This window comes from Vidua macroura, chromosome 1, assembly GCF_024509145.1.
Source record: "Vidua macroura isolate BioBank_ID:100142 chromosome 1, ASM2450914v1, whole genome shotgun sequence".
NCBI classification, from domain to species: Eukaryota; Metazoa; Chordata; class Aves; order Passeriformes; family Viduidae; genus Vidua; species Vidua macroura.
This window is the reverse complement of record NC_071571.1, coordinates 105,628,478-105,647,754: the sequence shown is the minus strand read 5'-3', so window position 1 is coordinate 105,647,754 and position 19,277 is coordinate 105,628,478. Positions and strand designations below refer to the sequence as shown.

Sequence of the window (19,277 nt, the reverse complement as noted above, 5' to 3'; positions counted from 1 at the left end):
CCTCTATTTCCACCGTCCCTCCCGCCGCCCCTCGTCCCCGCCTCGCCGCGCAGCTCGGCCCGCGGCCCCGCGGTGACGCAGTTCCGTGTGACGCTCCGGGCGACGTCCGGGCGGGCGGATTTGAAAACGCGAGGAGGCGGCGGCGCTGGCGGTAACGGCAGGGCGGGGAGCGGCGGGGCAGCGTAGCAATACCCTCACCGCCTCACCCCCCGGGACAAGTGTCCGTGCGGCGGCGGTGAGTCCCGGGCTGCAGACTCGCTGCTGAGTCCCCCGGTCGCCTTCGGTACGGTTTAGACGCGCTCTCCGGGCGAGCGGGTGGAGCTGCGCCCAGCTCTGCCGCGCTCCTACGCTTTCTTGTTTTTCTGTTTTTTCTTTTTTCCTGCTGGCGTGTTGGCTCTGGCAAACTGCTCTTAAATCTCTGCTCAAACTCTGCTCTTACAGCGTCCTGGCTTATGTCAGCAGCAGTGTGGCCAGCAGGACCCGGGCGGTGACAGACCGCTGTACGCGGCACTGGTGAGGCCGCGCCTCCAGTGCTGGGCCCCTCAGTTCAGGAAGGACACTGAGGTGCTGGAGCATGTTCAGAGAAGGGCAGCGGAGCTGGGGAAGGGTCTGGAGCACAAGTCCTGTGAGGAGTGGCTGAGGGAGCTGGGGTTCTTTATCCTGGAGAAAAGGAGGCTTTGGGGAGCCTTATCACTCTGGAACCATCTGAAAGGAGGCTGTACCCAGGTGGGGGTCGGCCTTTTCTCCCAGGCAACAAGTGAGAGGACACGGTCTCAAACTGCACCAGGCTTTGGTGGGACAGTTGGAGGAATTCCTCCACAGAAAAGGCAATTATACTCTGGAATGGACTGCTGTCATGAATGAGTGTGTTAAGCTTGCTCAAACAACCACCACACCTGCCCAGCATGGTGGTGGAGTCAGTGTCCCTGGAGGTGTTTAAGGAAAGACTGGATGTAGCACTTAGTGCCATGGTCTAGCTTACAAGGTGGTGTTTGGTCATAAGTTGGACTTGATGATTTTGCAGGTCTTTTCCAACCTAATTGATTCTGTTATACTAGAAGCTAATTGCTTGCTATGATTGTGAAAATTCATTCTCTCTGTGGTTGCTCCCAGTTAAAGTAATGGAATAATGCAGATTCTTCCCCAGACACAGTGAGGTCATGAATATGCTGCCCTACGAATTGAGCTTGAGCTAAACTTCGGTTGTGGTTTGTGAGCAGTGGAACTAGAAGAAAAATGAAGCAACAGTTTATATTAATAATGTGTTTTGGTAATGTCTGTAATGGTAGGGTTTTTTATTAGTGACTAATTCATGACTTAATTCTGTGTACTTCAAATTCCCCCTTAATGCCACAGTGGGGACAATGGTATTAATATTCTAGTTTGATTTATATTCTGCATACATAGTCGGAAGAGAGCCATAATATTATCTCAAAATAGGTTTTTCAGTTATTGTGCTATAATACTGGGAGATCAGTTGCAGATGAATGGGTAGGCTCAGAAGGAGCAGCTCAGGAGCTGATGTATGGCTGAAGTGCTGTAAGCAGTACTTGTGTACTTGTAGTAGTGTGGCCTTTTTCCCAGTGGACTGAACAGAAAATTTTCTCAAGCTCTTTTGCTTTTGAGACCTGTAGGTTTGAAGTGACCAAATATAAAGAAAAGCAAAACAGTAGGTTTGGAATAAGCACTGACACTTTTATCAATAAAATGGTTGATTTAATAGGCTGTGACTGCTCTTATACTTTTCTGGGGTCTAACATAATCTTTTTTTTTCTTTTCTTTTTTTTTTTTTTTTTTTTGGGTCCGATGTACAGGTCTACTTGTTTATTCTAAGCCTTTGGAAAATCATTGTGGCATTTAGAAAAGAAGATACCCTGGATTTTCTGATACTGCTGGAATACTGAAGGATTGTGGTTTACAACAGAGTCAAAATGAGGCGAAGCTCAAGTATTGCTGGAAGCAGCAGTCGACAATCTATGATGGCACTGAGAGTGCAAGACAACAACAAGATGGGTCTTCAAACACCTCAGATGTAAGTCTTGCTGCTCATGTTGCTCAAACTAAGTATGTAAGACTAATTCTGAAGAGATTTGTCATGGAGTGTTTAAGTGTGAACAGCGACTGAGGGAAAAAAATTGAAACAGTGAGAAGAAGACTCCTTACAGCCAAGGATATTTGCACACATGCTCCAGTTTTCAAAAAATACTTGCTTTAACCTTTTTGTGTACCTGTGTCACATTTCAAAAGGTAACACTTTGTTACATGTTTCTTAGGAGGTGGCTGGTGCATCAGTTGACCTTTCTAAGATTTTGCTGGGATGAAGGTGCTTAGGAATATATGAGTCTGTGTATAGCTCTTGTCTGAGCAAAAGATGAATTGGTGGAAATAGTCACTTGAATCCTTCTCTCTGCTCCTCAGGAAGGACAGAAGCACCTTTGGGAAGCTGAGCATGAGCAAACCTACATCTGGAGCTTCAGAAAGAAAAGTCAGCTGTTTTGGGAACAGGTATGGATAGCTTTTGTTCTCTGCACTGTAAATTAAAACAAAAATGATCCTCTAATTTTGGCTGTGGTGCCGGAATTGCTTTGGGAGCTGTTTTTTTTCCTTTTGTGAATGATGTGCACTGCAGACCTTAAGAGTATCTCAGTACATTTTCTTGTTTAAGGAAGAATGACATCTGAAGTATACTCTGTGTTAGTTTCCTCTCTCTAAGATACAAACCTTCCAAAAATCTTTCTGCTTAGCTCTGTTGTGGGTAACTTCTTTGATAGTACCCCAATGTTGCAGGGGTCTATTCCTTTTAAATATTCCTTACATATTTTAGATTTTATTTACAGTCACGAACATGATTTTTTCTTCATCTTTGGGGTATTTTTCTGCTCTCTAAAAGTTTATTTCTTTCAGTAAAATGAAGAAAGTATTCAACTAGGATGCAGTAATCCCTTTGTTGTACATGTGGCATTGTGGCTTCCAGGTTGATGATGTTTTTCCAATGACCTTAAATGAAGAGAAATCTTCAAGTATCACTTTGTATAACAAATGCAAAGAAAACATAAACATAACAATTGTTGTGACTTAAACATGAAGAGAGTTCTTCTTTCTATGTATTGTCACAAGACCCGTATTTATTGTCTGTCCTTAGAGTGAGTGGGGCTGGAGGGTCACGCAGCAGCCAGTACGGTGTGTTTGGGACAGAAAAGATAAAGGATCCCAGGCCCCTTCATGACAAGGCATTCATCCAACAATGTATCAAGAAGCTTTGTGAGGTAACATATGAACTTATTCTGCGTGTATCTTATGAGGTGTAAAATGTGCTAATCAAAATGGTTATTTCACTTGGTTTCAACTATAAATTTTATTTAGTGACTGGTATTCCGTGTTTCTTTTGCACAGTTCCTCGTTGAGAATGCTTATGCCCACAATGTTTCCATGAAATCACTACAGTCTCCATCCGTTAAGGACTTTTTAAAGATCTTCACCTTTATCTATAAATTCCTCTGCCCTTCTTATGAGCTGCCTGACTCAAAATTTGAAGAGGAAATTCCCAAAGTTTTTAAAGACCTTGGGTAAGATGATTATTGTTAGTCTTCTGGGCTGAATAGATATGCTATGGCTAGAAATTGAAAAGCTAAGAATTCTGCATTGACAGCTGAGGAGAATGGATAGGTTTCTTTACTCAAATGAGACTCTAAAAGTACAATGTGCTGATCCTTTTGTTTCACTTTTGTTTAACTCTAGGTTTACTCTCTTATTTTCAGTGTCTGCTATACATTTTATATTTGAACTTGCAGAACTATAAGCTCTTGGAATCTTGCTTTGTAATGTAATATTTAATTGATCATTTGTATAAAACTTTGAAAGACAAGACACAATTTTCTTTTACAGACCATTCTGTTCTTTCTGCTAGAATCTAAGAACTAAAATTTCCAGAATTTCCAGAATCAAGACAATTAAATTTACTTTAGTTTACACAAATTTAATTTAGTTTAAAATATGTTTGCCTGCAATTTTTCTCATTCTGCTTTCAAAGCAGAGTGTGAAAATAACAAAAACTACTGTTGACGTGAGAAAAACACTAAGTACCCGAGTGGTTTATTGCTGAATTTGTTCAGTGTTTGAAATCATTAATGCCCTAACACTTTCCAAGAAAGAAAATCCTCTGCCTGTGGATAATTGCGAATTTTCAGTCTTGTTAAAAAAAAAAGTGTATTTTACTCCTGTAGATTTGAACCCATGATAGTGTGAAAGTGCCAGGGCTCCTTAAATGTAGGTGTAAATCTGTTTTGTTCACTTCTCAGCATTTTAATAAAATTGTGTTTTAATCTGTAAAACTGTTGACCTAGCTTGAAATGTTGAGAAGGATTATTCTCTGCTGCACCAAGAGTGTAATTCTGGACAAAATGACTAATCCTGACAAGTGACTTAAAGTTTTGGGATTTCAAGTAGTATCTGGATGACACTCTTGATCATATGGTTTAGTTGTAGGCAGTCCTATGAGGAGCAGGGAGTTGGATTTGTTGATCCTTTGAGGTCCCTTTCAAACCAAGATATTCTATGAATCACAAAATGAGAAACCCATGATAATTGAATAAAATAATGCTGTAAGAACTCAACTTATTTCCTTTGAAGTACAGTACAATTGAGTTTGCTCTTCCTTCTGGGCTTTCATCTACATATAAAAATGTGCTGCTTTATTTTCAAAATGTGACAGTTTGTTTTCATCACTGTCTGCCACAGTTATTAAAAATGTATCTTCTTTGGCCTTACAGGTATCCCTTTGCTCTGTCAAAAAGCTCCATGTACACCGTGGGAGCACCACACACCTGGCCTCAGATAGTGGCAGCTCTGGTTTGGTTAATTGATTGTGTCAAGGTAATGTTTGTCTTACGATAAATATTTTCACTTTCCAGGCTGGAATGTTAGTTTCAACACAGATCTAGTAAATATTTTCTACAAATCTCCTTGTTTAACATAAATGTAAACTTATATGTTCTTAGCTGTCATCTGTTAGCTGACCCTTAGCCTTATGTTTTAGTAACTGTTAAAGTGAGCTTTTCATGTTTTATTGTGATAATTTTTTTCTTTAAATGTATGCACTGTGTAAATTCATGTATAAAAAAATGTGGAGAAATGCTGATTTATGCATACATTAAACATGAAAAGTTAATGAGCATAATCACTGAATAGAATGTGTATCTTCAGTGCAAATGTTGTGACATCTGCCATTCTCTCCTAAACTTGAAATCTAAGCATGGAATTTTCAATTGAAATTGTTCAAATATCTTGTGATTCTGACACAGAGTGGCGAGTTTTGTGTTTGGGTGCAGTGTTTTTATTTAATTTTGGCTTTCTTTGTTTGGTTTGAGTTTTTTAGTAGTGGTGACTGTTGTTGCTGCCAGCTCAGATCTGAACAAAATTTGGAATCTGTGACAGAAGTTGACCACTGCTGAATTGAGCACCCATGAAAATCCTGTCCTTTTTTTGCTCAAAAGACACAAGACAATTTGGCAGTGTTGACTATCCAGTTCACCTCTTTACCTGTGCGTTTGTCAGCTCAACACAGGCTCATTCCAACCTGCTTGCTGAAACCCTAATCCACTGTTACTCTACTTCTTTTCATGAAACCAATATGAAAACTAATGGATGTCTTCACATTTGCTCTTTGTGTGTGCACCTCTGCTTTTCAGCTGTACAATGCGATCAGGGAAAATGCACCATCATTTGATGACAGACAGAGCTGGGGAGGAGAGACAGATGATGGAATTGTACATAATAAGGTACCATAAAAAGGAAAATAGAAGCAGAATTGCTCAACTGAATTTTGCCACGTGCTGTAACAACACAATTTAAATACAGTTTAGATTATTGTGTCGTGTGTTTATAGATTCTGTTCCCTTTTATATTCACAATGCTTTCAAGGAAGTAGAGTAGCATTATATAAAAACCTGATCAACTATTTCCTGAGCAGGTATCATGGCCAGTCTATTGGTGAAGACTGGGTATTAAACAAAATATTCTCCTTAGTTTATATTCACCTTATTCTTCAAGTATCTACTGTTTCAGTTCTCCTTTGTGGAGAAAGGGAATAATTATGCTGTTTATTGTTTTAGTAGTTTCTGATATATTTTGCTTTAGCACTCAAGACTTCTGAGGTTAGCAGCAGTGCAGTGCAAAGACAGACTTAATTCTAAATATGGTGGTTTGTGTCAATACCTACTCAGTTTACTATGTAAAAATTGGTTGTAAAGTTTTATTTCTGAGCCACAAAATAGGGTGGCAGTAATTCAGGCTCTTAAAAATCCAAGAGCTTTCTTTCTTTTTAATTTATCATGGATTATTAGTACTACTGTGATTTAACTCAGTGTTAACTCACTATAGGTGTTTGGAGCAGGTTGCATTATAAGCTAAAACATTTAATTAGAAATTGCAAAAATAAAGTAAAATCTTAATTTTGGACTAACGTTACAACCTGATGGTTGGCAAGTAAAACTGCTTTGAAACTAAATATGTTCTTCTACATTGACACTTATGCATATATGTTGATCCAAAATTCATAATACGGGTATAATTGCTTCTGAAACATCTGTAACTTAGAGTCTAGCAAATTCTTTTTGCATAACCTTTCTTTAATTCTAGGTAAGTACTTTGACATCTGCAAGTCTGAATTGTAATGGTCATATTTATTGAAGAGGTCTGTTAAACAGATCTCCAGTTTCCATAAACTAGCCTGAGAGAATCATATGCATCAAGATGAAAAATTCTTAAATATTGTACTTACAATCCTTGTTAAATATCCGAGAAAAATACAGTATTCACAGACCTTTCTTAATGAATTACAGGTGTCTTCTTCTGCCTGAATATTCTATGTTGACATTCTATATTCAAAGGGAGGAATAAAAGTTTAATTTTACAAAAGTACAATCAAAGCATTGAAAGATATTTTTGATGTCTGTTTAATTTCACTGATTGAGTAGCTTTAGACTATCCAGAGATTTTACAGGCCTTGGAATTGTTAAAATGAAAGATTTTTAAATTGTTTTCAGCTTTTCATGGACTACTGTGTGAAGTGCTATGATCTTTTCATGAAAGGGAGAGATACCTTTGAAGAGTTGGATGCTGAAGTGCAGTCAAAATTAAGTAAGTTTTCAAGTTTTAATTAAGTATTCAATTGTGTTACTGGTTTCTTTTCTCCTAGCATCAGTTTGTTCAATTTACAAGTGAAAGTGATCTAAAGGAATCTGAAAGTCCTAAGTACCTTTCAATTACTTAACTTAATGCTCTCTTTTTTTATATATTTTTAGTAATACAGATGGATAGGTCATGATCTGCTATCAGCTGTAGCTGTGTCACCTGATTTTTTTAATGGCTTTGTTACAGAAAACCAGTATACAATTCTTCAGATGTGAACTCCATCTATGCAGATGAATTTTGTTTCTGTCTGGCAAAGTTAACATTTAAAAGAAAAGAAAAATATTCTCAGAGGATGCACACCTGATAAGAAAGTTCAGCTTTTGAACCATCTGAAAACAGTCTGCAAGAGTTCCAAACTCTATTGTGAGGGTTTCTGGGTGTAATTCAGCATGCACCTTTGTTTGTCTTCAGAAAAATTATTAGTTTTTTTTTACTCACGCATTGTACCACCTACAGAAATACAAACTGAATGTGAGAACAAGGGTGAAAAACATTTCTTACTTTCTTTGCTCTCCTACGAAAACCCAGACTAAGGGCCTTTTGTTTGCAAACTGGAGCCATCAGGTGGAGAGTAAACAAGCTACTATACTGTTAGTGGATATTAGGAAAAAATAATCATCCCATTGTTTGGCAAAGGCCAAGTGAAGTTAGGGAAAAGATGTCTCAAAAAGCAAGGAAGTATATGGATAAGAAAGATGATGTTAAATAAGTTTGATTTGTTCTAGCTTCACAAGGTAGTTCTGACTTGTGTACTTTCCTGTGGTGTGGGCTGTTTGAGAGTTTGGAAACCCTTACCTCTTGGGAGTGACTTTAACACAAAGACTCTTTCTGACATGAGGACTGAGAAACCCATTTCTCTTCTTGTTTGTTTTGGGGTTTTTGCCTGGTTTTGTTTTAATGAAAGGTTTTTCTGATAAGTTTCTTGGTTGTTTTTAGTTATCTCTTTAGTGTAAAATAATTATCCAGATAATGGGTATTTACTCAAAATAGGTGGTGATATTGAGATGAATTTGTAACCCTGCTCTCTTCTGCTCTCCCACAGAGGATTTATTTAATATAGATCCATTCCAGATGGAAAGTTTAGCAGCTGAAAACAAAAGACTTCAAGAAGAGATTGCAAGACTAGAAAAAGAAAAGGAAAGTGAGCCGGTTAGTAAATTTGGTCTCTGTTTTTTATGGTGGAGTTGAATTTTATAATATTGACAATTTCTGAATGAAGATACTTACGATACATAACAAGTGGAAAATTTTCAGTGCTTTGAGATTTTAATTAGGCCAGGTTTTTACAGACTCTATACTATTATAGAACAAGGCTTTTTCTGTGGAGTCTTCAGTCACTATTTGTTCAGTAATGTGCAGATTTTTCCAGGTATTAAGGTCTTGTATTGACTGAAATATTAATGAAATACTCAAACCACTTTTTTTTTAATATAAATTTAAACTTTATTTTTTCAAATGTGTTGGTATGAGGCATGTGATTCAGTGGTAACAATGTATTTTATGGAAATATTTTGCTTGAAAAGCTGGATTCCGCTTTTAATGCATCGTGAGTTTAAAAATGGATTAGTGGCTGTGCAGGTGGCAAATGGAGACTCCTGCCAATTGTACAAAATGTGCTGAGTTTATTCCTGGCTTTCCATGCCTTCATTTTATCTGCCCTCCATGTATTATTACAGTTAAGTTGTGAACTACCTGTAATTGTCTAAATGCAGTGTCTGATGCAAATGAGAGACCTAATGCTGAAATGCAAGAATCTTTTCATCCTTCTTTGCTGTTATTTTAAAGGTGCTTGGTTTGGCTTAGCTGTAACAGAGATAAAAAATTATTAAAGTTCTTTAATTTTATATTTGTGCTATTGATATTGACCGATTACTCTACTGTCTTGTCTGGAAAGTGAAGTCATTATTTTATATTTATCCAAGAGTGGTTCTTCTTTTCACTCATTTCCTAGGATCGTAGAGTAACACTACGAAATGTGAAATCGTCTCTTCAAGCAGATGTCCAGAAATACCAGGCTTATTTGGCTAATCTGGAATCTCATATAGCCATCCTTGATCAAAAATTGGAAAGTGTTAGTGATGAAGTTGAGACAGCAGGTAAGGAGGCCTTGAATACAGTCAGGATAGTGAAGCTAGAAATAGCCTTCAAATAATTGTAGTTCTTAGCTTGAGGACAGAGCGAGATACTTGGAGTAGGATGATGCTACAAATAAACTTTCCAGAATGGATTGCTAATAAAGATTTTTTTTGTCTAATAGCTCTTTGTACACTGGAGTAATGAAAGGTAATGATATGTAATAATTATGCTATTTACTCATAAAATACAGAGGTGAGGTTTATGTATATAAGCTGGTATTTTATGTCCATTTCACAAATATTTTATGAACTTAGAAATGGAAGTAGAAACCATGAAGGAGGAGAATGCCCGGCTCCGGCACATCTTAGATAACCAAAAGTACTCAGCTGCGGACATTGAAAGAATAAATCATGAGAGAAATGAGCTGCAGCAAACCATTAACAAACTGACTAAGGAACTGGAAGCAGAAGAACATCAGCTGTGGAATGAAGAGCTAAAATATGCTAGGAATAAAGAGGCGGTATGTGAAAACCCCACTACACTCAGAGGTGGCTGTCAGTTTTCATCATGCAAGCTTAAAATTGGAGTCTTGATAATTTCTTTCCTAAATAATCTAACAACACCATACATGTATCTAACCAGACAAAGCTGACAAGAATGGCGTCTTTTTACAATATCTCTGAAAAATGTTACTTTTTTCTTTTCCCCTTTTTTGTTTGCGCTTAATGGAAATGTATATCCTTTTCTGCATCATAAGAGATGTATCTAGAATATGAAGCTATAGCATTAATGCTATAGCATTAAGAGCTTTGATAACATTACCATGCCATTGCTTTCATAACACAAGAAATTACAGGCTAATGTTAATATTTCAGAGCAAGGAAGTAAGGCAAAACTAATGAATCAACAGCTTTGTATGCGTTTAGAGCCTGATTAGTATTTTGTGTAGAAGCTGTAACATCTTTCGAGGGCCAAGTTCAAGCCCTTCAAACAGAATGAAAAGTTATAGTCCTGTAAGTGATGGGATTTAAAAGCTTCTGCTTTGCTAATTGGAGAACTAAAGAAAATTTCAAATATATTTGGTAGGCTTACCCTTTATCAAGCACTTGTCTTAACTTAAATCCTCATGTACAACTATGAAGCACATAAAACTGGAAAAAAAACTCCTGGGTTCTATAATGTTTTCATTTAATAACACTCATTAATTTGAAATCAGAGCATTTAATAAGCTTTGTTTAGAGGTATGCTCAAGTTAGTTTGTTGTTAGGATGTGTGGCTGTGTGGTATTTCCTGTCAAAACTAATGAGAGAAGGCATATTGAACTGATGACCGATCATTGGTTTAGTATTTTCCAGCATGTTTTTAGTTCCCTATGAGCTAATTCTCAAGAACTTGAGGCAGGAAAAATGGCAGATGAATATGGAAAACCACAGGTGAAACCATTCAGTGTCATCCATATACAATGAGAAACCTCAGTGTGCAAACTCTGAAAGAATCATAAAACAGTACCTAAAGCAGTAAACTGCTGGACTGGCATTGCATACAGCTCTTGAATACTCTGGGGTAACACAGAATCATGGCTATAGAGAGCAACTCAGGAACTTGTTTAAAGTACTATATGAATACTTGCAAAGCTTTTCACTTGTATCTCTTCTACAATTTCTGCCCTTTTCTCCTCTGAGCAGATCGAAATGCAATTGGCAGAGTATCATAAAATGGCTCGAAAGCTGAAATTAATTCCAGTAAGTGCTGAGAATTCCAAAGGCCGCGACTTTGAGATTCAGTTTAATCCTGAGGCAGGACCAAGTTGCCTAGTCAAATACAGAACTCAGATCAAGGTAAGTGGAGTCAACACTGAAGGCTTTAGTTACTCACAAAAAAGATGTGTTTCTTTGGGAATGCTGGGAAGGTCCCTCAATCTCACAATGAAATGTCATTGAAAAGTTTGTGTGATGAGTCACCATAATGACATTGTAGTATGTGAAAGAAATTTGGTATTGGAGAATACAGTAGCCTAAAAATATAAAAGGAAAAAAATGTATTGGGGTGCATCTTAGTTCAAATAAGCAAATTGCACTTGTTGGATCTTCTTGTATGCATATCACAGGCGCCCCTCATGGAGATCATCAACGAGACTGAGGAAGAAATTCGTAAAACTACTCAACAGAAAATGGCTTTGGAAGATGCTTTGGAACAGGTGCGTTGCTTAATGAAGATTAGGACTAAGATACCAACCTAAAAACCTTATCTGCTGCTTTCATTCAACCTTTTGCATGGGTGAACTGTAATGTGGTGGGTTGGTTTTTGGATTGGTTGGGGTTTTTCTGAGGACAAGTAGAGGGGGAGAAGCTGTGAGAAAACTACTTTTATTGTGATGGAACCTAGAAGTTTTTCTAAGAATTGGGGTCTTCGTTGGTTGAAATATTGTGTATTCCGTGAATTAAAGCTTATGTAGCATACATCCATTGACCATAAACATTGGAAGTATTTGTTTTAATAAGTTGTCCATTCCAGTTGATTGTGTGGCTTACCATCATTGACAAATTGTCATCAGGAAGATTTTTAGCAATATTGGATTTGGGACGGATTGCAAGAAGGAGAATTTTATTTCCTCGTACTTCTACCTTTACCTCAGTTTTTATTGCTGAGCATGTTGTTATGTGGCATGGAATGTCTTCTTGGCCAGCTGGCCTGGCTATGCACTTCCCAGTCTCTTGCCTATCCATACCCTACTCTGTGAGGGGCTCTGGGATGGATAGAAAGCTTTGGAATGCTGTGCTAGCACTATTCAGCAGTAGCCAAAACATTGGTGTGTTACCAACACTGTTTTAGCCCCTTATCCAAAACAAAGCATAATACAGACTGCTATGAAGAAAGGTAATGCCATCCCAGCCTAGCCTAGTCTAATTGTTTTTTGGGAGCTACCAGGTGTAGTTTGTGATGGCATGGATTTATATGTTGGAATTCTTTTTGAACCATATTTCCTTGGTTGTGTTTTCATCCTAGATGAATGTAATGCTAGAGGACAAGAAACGCAGTGTGAAAATGCTGACAGAAGAAGCTGAAAAGCTGGATGATCTTTACCAGCAGAAGCTTAAGGTAGAACTTCTTACAGCTTGATGACAACTTATCCTTAATGATACCCTTATCTTTAATTTTTGTATTTATAGATAAACTTTTGGCTTGCATTTTTGTTTGGGCTTCTGCCTTTGCCTTCTTCCCTTCCTCTTACAGGATTTTTTCATTCTTTTCAGAAAAGTGATTTGACTACTACCTTAACTGAATCAGTTTTCACTTTCTTGTAAGAGAATCTGGCATCATGCTGTAGTAGACACTGTAAATCATAAATTACTGCATCCAGTAATAAAAGCAGCAACATTCATCTGACCTCAGGATGTCTCAGGTCATGTGCTTGAAGGAAATTTTAGGATTAACAGCATATGTCTTGTCTAATCAATTTGTATATAATAAATACATTTACAGTTTTTAGTAAACATGCTTAATCAGCTTTTGTAAAAACTAAGGAAAACATTGATTGACCAAGAGCATGCTAAATTGTTTTAATGATCTCAAACTGTTGCTTCTTTTAGCTTCCTTTCCCAACATAGGAGCAGCACCTATCCTTTTCCCCACTTGCAGTTCAGCAACAAAACATAGCCCTCTCTGTTACCAACTGAGTGTCTATTTTGGTACCTCCCAACTTCTCTGACAACACTGCTTTAGTGGGGCTGTGGTGCCCTGCAGAAAAATGTTCCTTGAACTAAGCCAGTGTTTGCCATATATGCTCTTGTCACTCCTGTGCTATAGCCATTGAAACAGGGTCATTTCCATGCTAATACCTGCTGAGGCAGGTATATATAGGTATATAAAGGCAATTGATTTAGTTTATATTTTTCAAAACCATATGATAGTTAGTTTTTGATCTGTGCTCTTGCATATACTTTTCTCTAAAGTTAAGCTCATAGGATACACGCTTGCCACCGGATGTTTATAAGAGGAATTACATGACTATGTCTTGTAATTTTTTAAATGCTGTTTGTAAGTCTTAAGTATTAAAATTATTTTTGAAGGATGGAGTTTCAGTAATCTACCAAAATTGCATGTTGAGTTGAAATCAGAATTTTGTTTGGTTTTGTAGATTGTATAGCAATAATGTCATTCTCCTTGAAGAGATGATTACTTGAATTGTACTCTTTCAGACAAAAAGGAAAAGCTATTTTGTTACTCAAATGTGGCTGTATTTTTTAACCTAGAAACAGTTGTTCATGATGTGCCATTTCTAAGCTATTTAGACTATCTAAACAATTTTTTGAGTTTAACTCTGGAGGGGAAATAGCTGCAACACAGGCCTTTAAATATGGTTAGAGGAATAAAGGGATGGTTAGGCTTATTCTGGGATGGGGATGATACAGAAAATAGCTGAAACTTTAGGTTTGGGAGGGATGTCCTTGGGGTTTTTTTAGTCCTGAACTTGGAGTTACTTGTGTGAATTTTGAATTCAAGCATTAGGATGTAATCAGATAATAGAAAGAAGAAAAAAATCAAATTATTCCTAAGAAAGGCCATTTTTTTCTCCTCTTTCCTTATGACTATAGGAGATAGAAGAGGAAGAGCAAAAATGTGCAAGTGAACTGGAATCATTAAAGAAGCATAAACAGTTACTCGAGAGTGGTGTCTATGAAGGTCTCAGTGAAGCCACAAATGAATTGCATGATCTCCAAAGACAGTAAGACTTGTAACTTCCATGTTTGTCTTGTTTATTTGGGTTTTTAAGGATAAAGATATTCTCTTGAATGTAACATAAAGTTGTTTCACCTTGTATCCATCTCAGTGTATTAATTTCACAAGTTAACAATTGAAAGATGTTTCTACTCAACAGTATTTTGCTAGAATATTTGATTTATTAGAACTCCTGAACTCCTGTTTTCCATGTATTTTTTTTTTACATATGCTTGTAGCAAAGAAATTAGTTTATTTCCAAACTTAAGTGACAATTGCATTTTATACCTCAAAGTCTGGAAAGAGTATTCAGACTCTAAGGTACATTGTTTCTTATCAGTTAGTACAATACAGTCCTTTTGGGTTTTTTTAAGTTGAGTATTAATATATTCTAACTTGGTTCAAATTAATACTAATAGGAAAAAAAGTATGGCTAAACATGATGATAAATCAGACTTGAAGTGATTGTTTTAAATGTCAGAAATTCTCTAATGATGGACATGACCTTCTGAGTATCTTTACCTTTTAGATATCAAGTTGTTTTGCAAACAACAACAGAAGAGAAGAGAAAAATTGGTGCTAAGTTGAGTCGTCTTATAGAAACAGTTGCTACTCATATAGCATCTATAGTGGTAAGCTAAAATTTGATATTTAGAATTAAATCTTGCTAGAGACATTTGCAGTTACACACTTGGAAATTGGAGTTTACTCTTTTTAAGGAAAAGTTATTTAGCTGCTGCACTGAGTCCATGGATTCTAGTTAAATTTTCTGACAAAACCTGTGGTATAAATAATTAGAATTGATTATTAAGTTTCAGCAGTAACATCCTGTCAGGTTAAACCTGCTTCTGGTAAATGTCTTTCAGGAAACTGTTTAACTGAAATCAGTTAACCTCTGCAATGACTGCTTAAAATGCTTTAGCAGAATCAGTAAAATACAGATCATGATAGAACTAATAAAGGTTTCCATACCTCTTTTCTAGAAATATCTTGATGAACAGAATGTGAAGATTTACAGGGACGATGAAGAATTCATGCCTGAAGATCTACTGTCAAACTTGACCAGCATCCTAGACAGTTATAAAAAGAAGGCTGAAAGTCTCTAATCACTAGAAAGATGAAGATAAAAATGTTGCATTTCTGAAGCTCTAGTATGGTGCCTTCTAAAGGGACGGGTACTACCTGTGTTTAGCACTGAAACTGGTTTTAAGTGGAAGGAAGTAGTTATGAACGTTCTTTGTTTTGTTGACGCAAATACATTCAAGAATTAAACAATGTATTTGCATTTTCTTAAAAAAAGCTTTGCTCAGACTTCGTACTTTGAATAGCATATGTATGCATTTAGGGCACACGCATCACAGGCAGCTCACATCCTTCCCCAGGCCTTATTTTACTAGCAAGACTAAATGTAAATGTCTGTCTCCTGCTTGTTCAGTTACCTATGAAACAGCACAGAGACACCTCTTACATGAGTAAAAACTCAAAACCTCTTTTGAAAAGATTAGTAATATAGTAGTCTTGTAAGTAATCTAGAAAAAGAAACACAGTAGTTTGAAATCCAAGTTTTGTCTTTAGCTGCTTATACTCCCAGATGAAACTTCACTGAACTTCTTGAATATGTGTACCAGAGAAAGTTCTACATAGGACATCATATGAATTCTGGCTGTATATCTAATCAGCTGTAGGTTTGGTTCATCTTAGATACATCAAAATGGTCTAAAATGTTTGTATTCTTCTTGATAGGCCTGTTGGATAGACTCCTTGACTTTTCTTCCTCAGGAAAGTAACAGTAAAATTAGTGTATGAGCAGCTCTGGTCCAAATACTTTGAAGAAAGCAGATCAATGCTATGTGAAAGTAGTATCTTTTTATCTATTCTATGTGTAATTTTGTGTTAAAAAATAAACCCAGCATTCATACTTTGGATAATTTATGATGGTATTTCCTAATGAAAGCATTGAAGTATTTGAGTTGTTTTTAGAGGTCAGACATTCAAATATACAAAGATAAAAACAATTTTGCAGTTGTTTACAGGCTTTTAGCAGCTGATAAAGGAAACTGCTCCATAATTCTGCAATATTTGAATGAAACACAAATCCCTAGGATATACAACAAAACTTGAGTTAGACCATCTAAACACAGACTGCAAATAAAAACTGGACTGCAAATAAAAACTGAATTGTCTAATTCTAGGCTATTTTTGCAGAATGAGTTTAAAACTCAGTTGTTTTTAATACAGTGCATAAATCTTCTGGCCCTGGTACAAGTATTTTGTTTCAGATGTGATAATGATGACGTTATTTAAACTTCTAATTTTCTGTTCCTCTTTTATACTCCAGAATTTTAATTTGACAGCTAGAACAGTCTTCTGACAGGTGGGAAGTTTTTATGCTTTCTTTTGTTGTCCTCTTATCTTTACAGACTCTTACTTTTTGTTTTCTGTAACAAACTAGTCTTTACTATATCCCAGTTCCTTCCCTTTAGAAGTTTTTTCCTTTTGTGATCTCTTTAACATTTTTGTTCTCTAAAGCAATGTGGCAATCTAATGGAGCCGTATATGAGAGCCACATTCATTTAAACTATGTGCTTATTTAGGGGCTATGATCTCTCTTTTTACTCCCCCATACCTGTTTGTCTCTGCTTCTATGACTGATCTTGTGGTTTTAGCATCTGCAGGTTCCTTGCCATGTGTAGTAGTCAATTGATTAAATGACAGCAAAATAAATGGCATTTCCAAGGACTTTATATTAACCTTATTGAACATGGGTCAAAGAATCAAAATCACAATGCCTTCGCTTAATGCACTGGCCAATGTAATATTCTGAAATTAAAGTAGTCCAAATAATAAAAAAAAAAAAAAAAAAATCCATGTTACTAACATTGGCAATGTGTTCTTGTTATTGGTCTGTATGTCAGTCAAGCTAAACTGCCTTTAGAACCACCCCAAATTTGGATCTAGCTTCTGTAATACTATGGGGCTGTGTGTTGTAATATAACAGATCAACTTCAGCCAATGTTTACTAGGTACTATGTCTTCACAATTTAAAAATTGAGGGAATTTTTTAATCCTTGTTCAGCATGTTTTCTCTGTGATATTGAAAGTCAGGCAGTTATTTTTGATTTGTGTTCTGGAATATGGCTGCAAAATTTAGGCAGTAGGCACTAGAACATAATTACTGCTCTTGGTTTTGGTTTTGTTTCTTTATTGGAATATAAAGTCTTAATGAGAAAGTACCATAGCACCTGTACATTTCAGTAGTATGAGTCATTTGTAAATGTTGGCTCTTGTGTAGATACAGTTGCCTCATTTAGTGCTAGTGTACCTTTTGTACAGTTTAATGTGTCAATTTTTGTATTCTTATACTCAATAAAATTCCTTATGCCTGTTTCTATAATGGACTGATTCTTACTGCAAGTGTAGAAATATGACATAAAATCCCAATCATCTGACTTTCCTCAAGGAACTAGATAATCATTTTAGCAGCTGATACTAATTCCCTGGCTCTCCTTGCTGTTGGAACATGCATTGTGTAGAGGAAAAATAAAACACAGAAACATCTTCATATAAGTTTTAGAGGAACAAAAATTGCTTTAACCTTTTTAAAAATAATTGGCTTTTAAAAAATTCTTAGGAACATAGGGCCAAGCTGCTTTGACAATGATTTATGTAGTGTCTTATTGGCATTAATCTCACCAACCAGCCTTTTGCTATCTTCATATTACGTAAATATTGCCTTTACATGACCACCCTTGCATTTGCTTTATTATTATTATTTAGCTATAAAAAATAACACTTGATGCTGTAGAAGCATCCTGGAAGTCTGTAGCTTTCTTCTTTTTCCTAGGGTATGTTGTTTTTTTTTAATTTTGTTGTCAGAAACTCATCACCATCAAGAATGTGGTAGTTCTTTCTTTGGAGTATTTCTTGAGCGCATCATGTAGATTCATTCAGATTGGAAAGGGCTTCTAGTTTCATTGAGTCCAACTGTTAATCCAACACTGCCCAGTCCACCACTCAACCAGGTCTCTGAGTGCCACATCCTCATGACTTATAAATGCCTCCAGGGCTGGTGATTCAACAACATCCTTGAGCAGCCTGTTCCAATGCTTGACAACTCCTGCTGTGAAGAAGTTTTTCCTAATAGCCAATTTAAACCTCCTCTGCTGCAACCTGTGCCTGCTCAGGCTTTAACTTTGCTGTGTCTTAAATGAGGCTTCTGCAATGCTCTCCGTTGGTTTTGCCAACATAAAGCATGGCATGCCTATGCAAGCCTTTAATTCTGAGCTAGGTAACAATTTGTGCTCTGTGGTTCTGTAATACTTCCAATAGTTTGCCTGCTCTGGCCTTTTATAGGAGCTCTCATCCCTGCTCCAACTTCTGTGGTAGAATTAAAAAAACAGCTATATTTTTTTATCTTCTTTTTTGAAAGAGTAAGAAAGAAGAAAAAGTCAATAGCTAAAGTCATTCCCTTTTTACTAACGGGGCAACTCCCTCAGTGCAATGCTCTAGTAAAAAAGGAAGACTCTGGTCTCTCATGCTAACTGTAAAGCAATGGAGATTTTGTTAACAAGGGTATTGCCTATTCATTGCTAATCTACCAGGTTATTTGCTATGCAAGTATGTTGAGCACTGCAAACAATCTGAAGAGACCATATATATAATCTTTCCATTCTTCTTTGGGGTGCACTTGTGTGCTTTAATACTGGAAACCTTAATGTGTCCTTTAGAGCCAGTTAACCTTCCTCTTTTGGCAGTAGTACAGAACAGGGAATTTACCTGTTTTTTCAATATTTCCTGTCTACAGATTTTTGGCTATGAAAAGGTCCTGGTATGATGAAATCATGTATCATTGAGTCTTTTTTTCTTGCAAAGCTCTCCATCATATAGGGCTATTGAATCTTCATCAGGATTTTACATTTTAGGTGGTTGTTGGAAGTTTTGATGGTATTCATTCCTTTTTAACAACTGGAAGAAGCACAGAAAACACAAAGGCCTCAGTGTCCCCCACTGGATGAGGGACTATGAATGTCTTAGCCAGTGTCATATCTAAGGGATGTGCACTGACATTTTCAGTCCTCTATAAGGAGATTTGCAGATCACTCAGCCTGAGGAAACTGTTAATTTTGCAGGGTTTTTTTTGGTTTTTTGGGGGGGGGGGGGGGGTTTGGGGGGGTTGGTGTTTTTTTTGTTGTTTGTTTGTTTGTCTGTTTGTTTGTGTTTTGGGGGTGGTTTTTTTGCTTTTTTTTGTTTTTTTTGGGTTTTTTGGGGTTTTTTTGTTGCTTTGGGGGTTT

The 19,277-nt window shown here is 36.8% G+C and overlaps 1 protein-coding gene across 3 annotated transcripts; it reads left to right on the top strand.

Annotated features, from left to right (window-relative positions):
- Positions 1-132: 132 nt before the first annotated feature.
- On the top strand, positions 133-17,375 carry NDC80 (NDC80 kinetochore complex component). Of its 3 annotated transcripts, none has more exons than XM_053997197.1 (17): positions 133-151; positions 1,815-2,032; positions 2,419-2,505; positions 3,143-3,266; positions 3,394-3,566; positions 4,770-4,872; positions 5,688-5,777; positions 7,044-7,137; positions 8,234-8,340; positions 9,143-9,287; positions 9,582-9,787; positions 10,953-11,105; positions 11,375-11,464; positions 12,274-12,366; positions 13,863-13,993; positions 14,516-14,618; positions 14,970-17,375. In XM_053997197.1, exons 2-17 carry the CDS (start codon positions 1,932-1,934, stop codon positions 15,090-15,092), a joined length of 1,923 nt encoding a protein of 640 aa, XP_053853172.1. In that variant the 5' UTR covers positions 133-151; positions 1,815-1,931; the 3' UTR covers positions 15,093-17,375. The 3 variants fall into 3 exon arrangements, with proteins under 3 accessions (XP_053853172.1, XP_053853163.1, XP_053853155.1); XM_053997188.1 differs by lacking the exon at positions 133-151 and adding an exon at positions 164-235; XM_053997180.1 differs by lacking the exon at positions 133-151 and adding an exon at positions 186-273.
- The last annotated feature ends 1,902 nt before the right edge of the window (positions 17,376-19,277 follow it).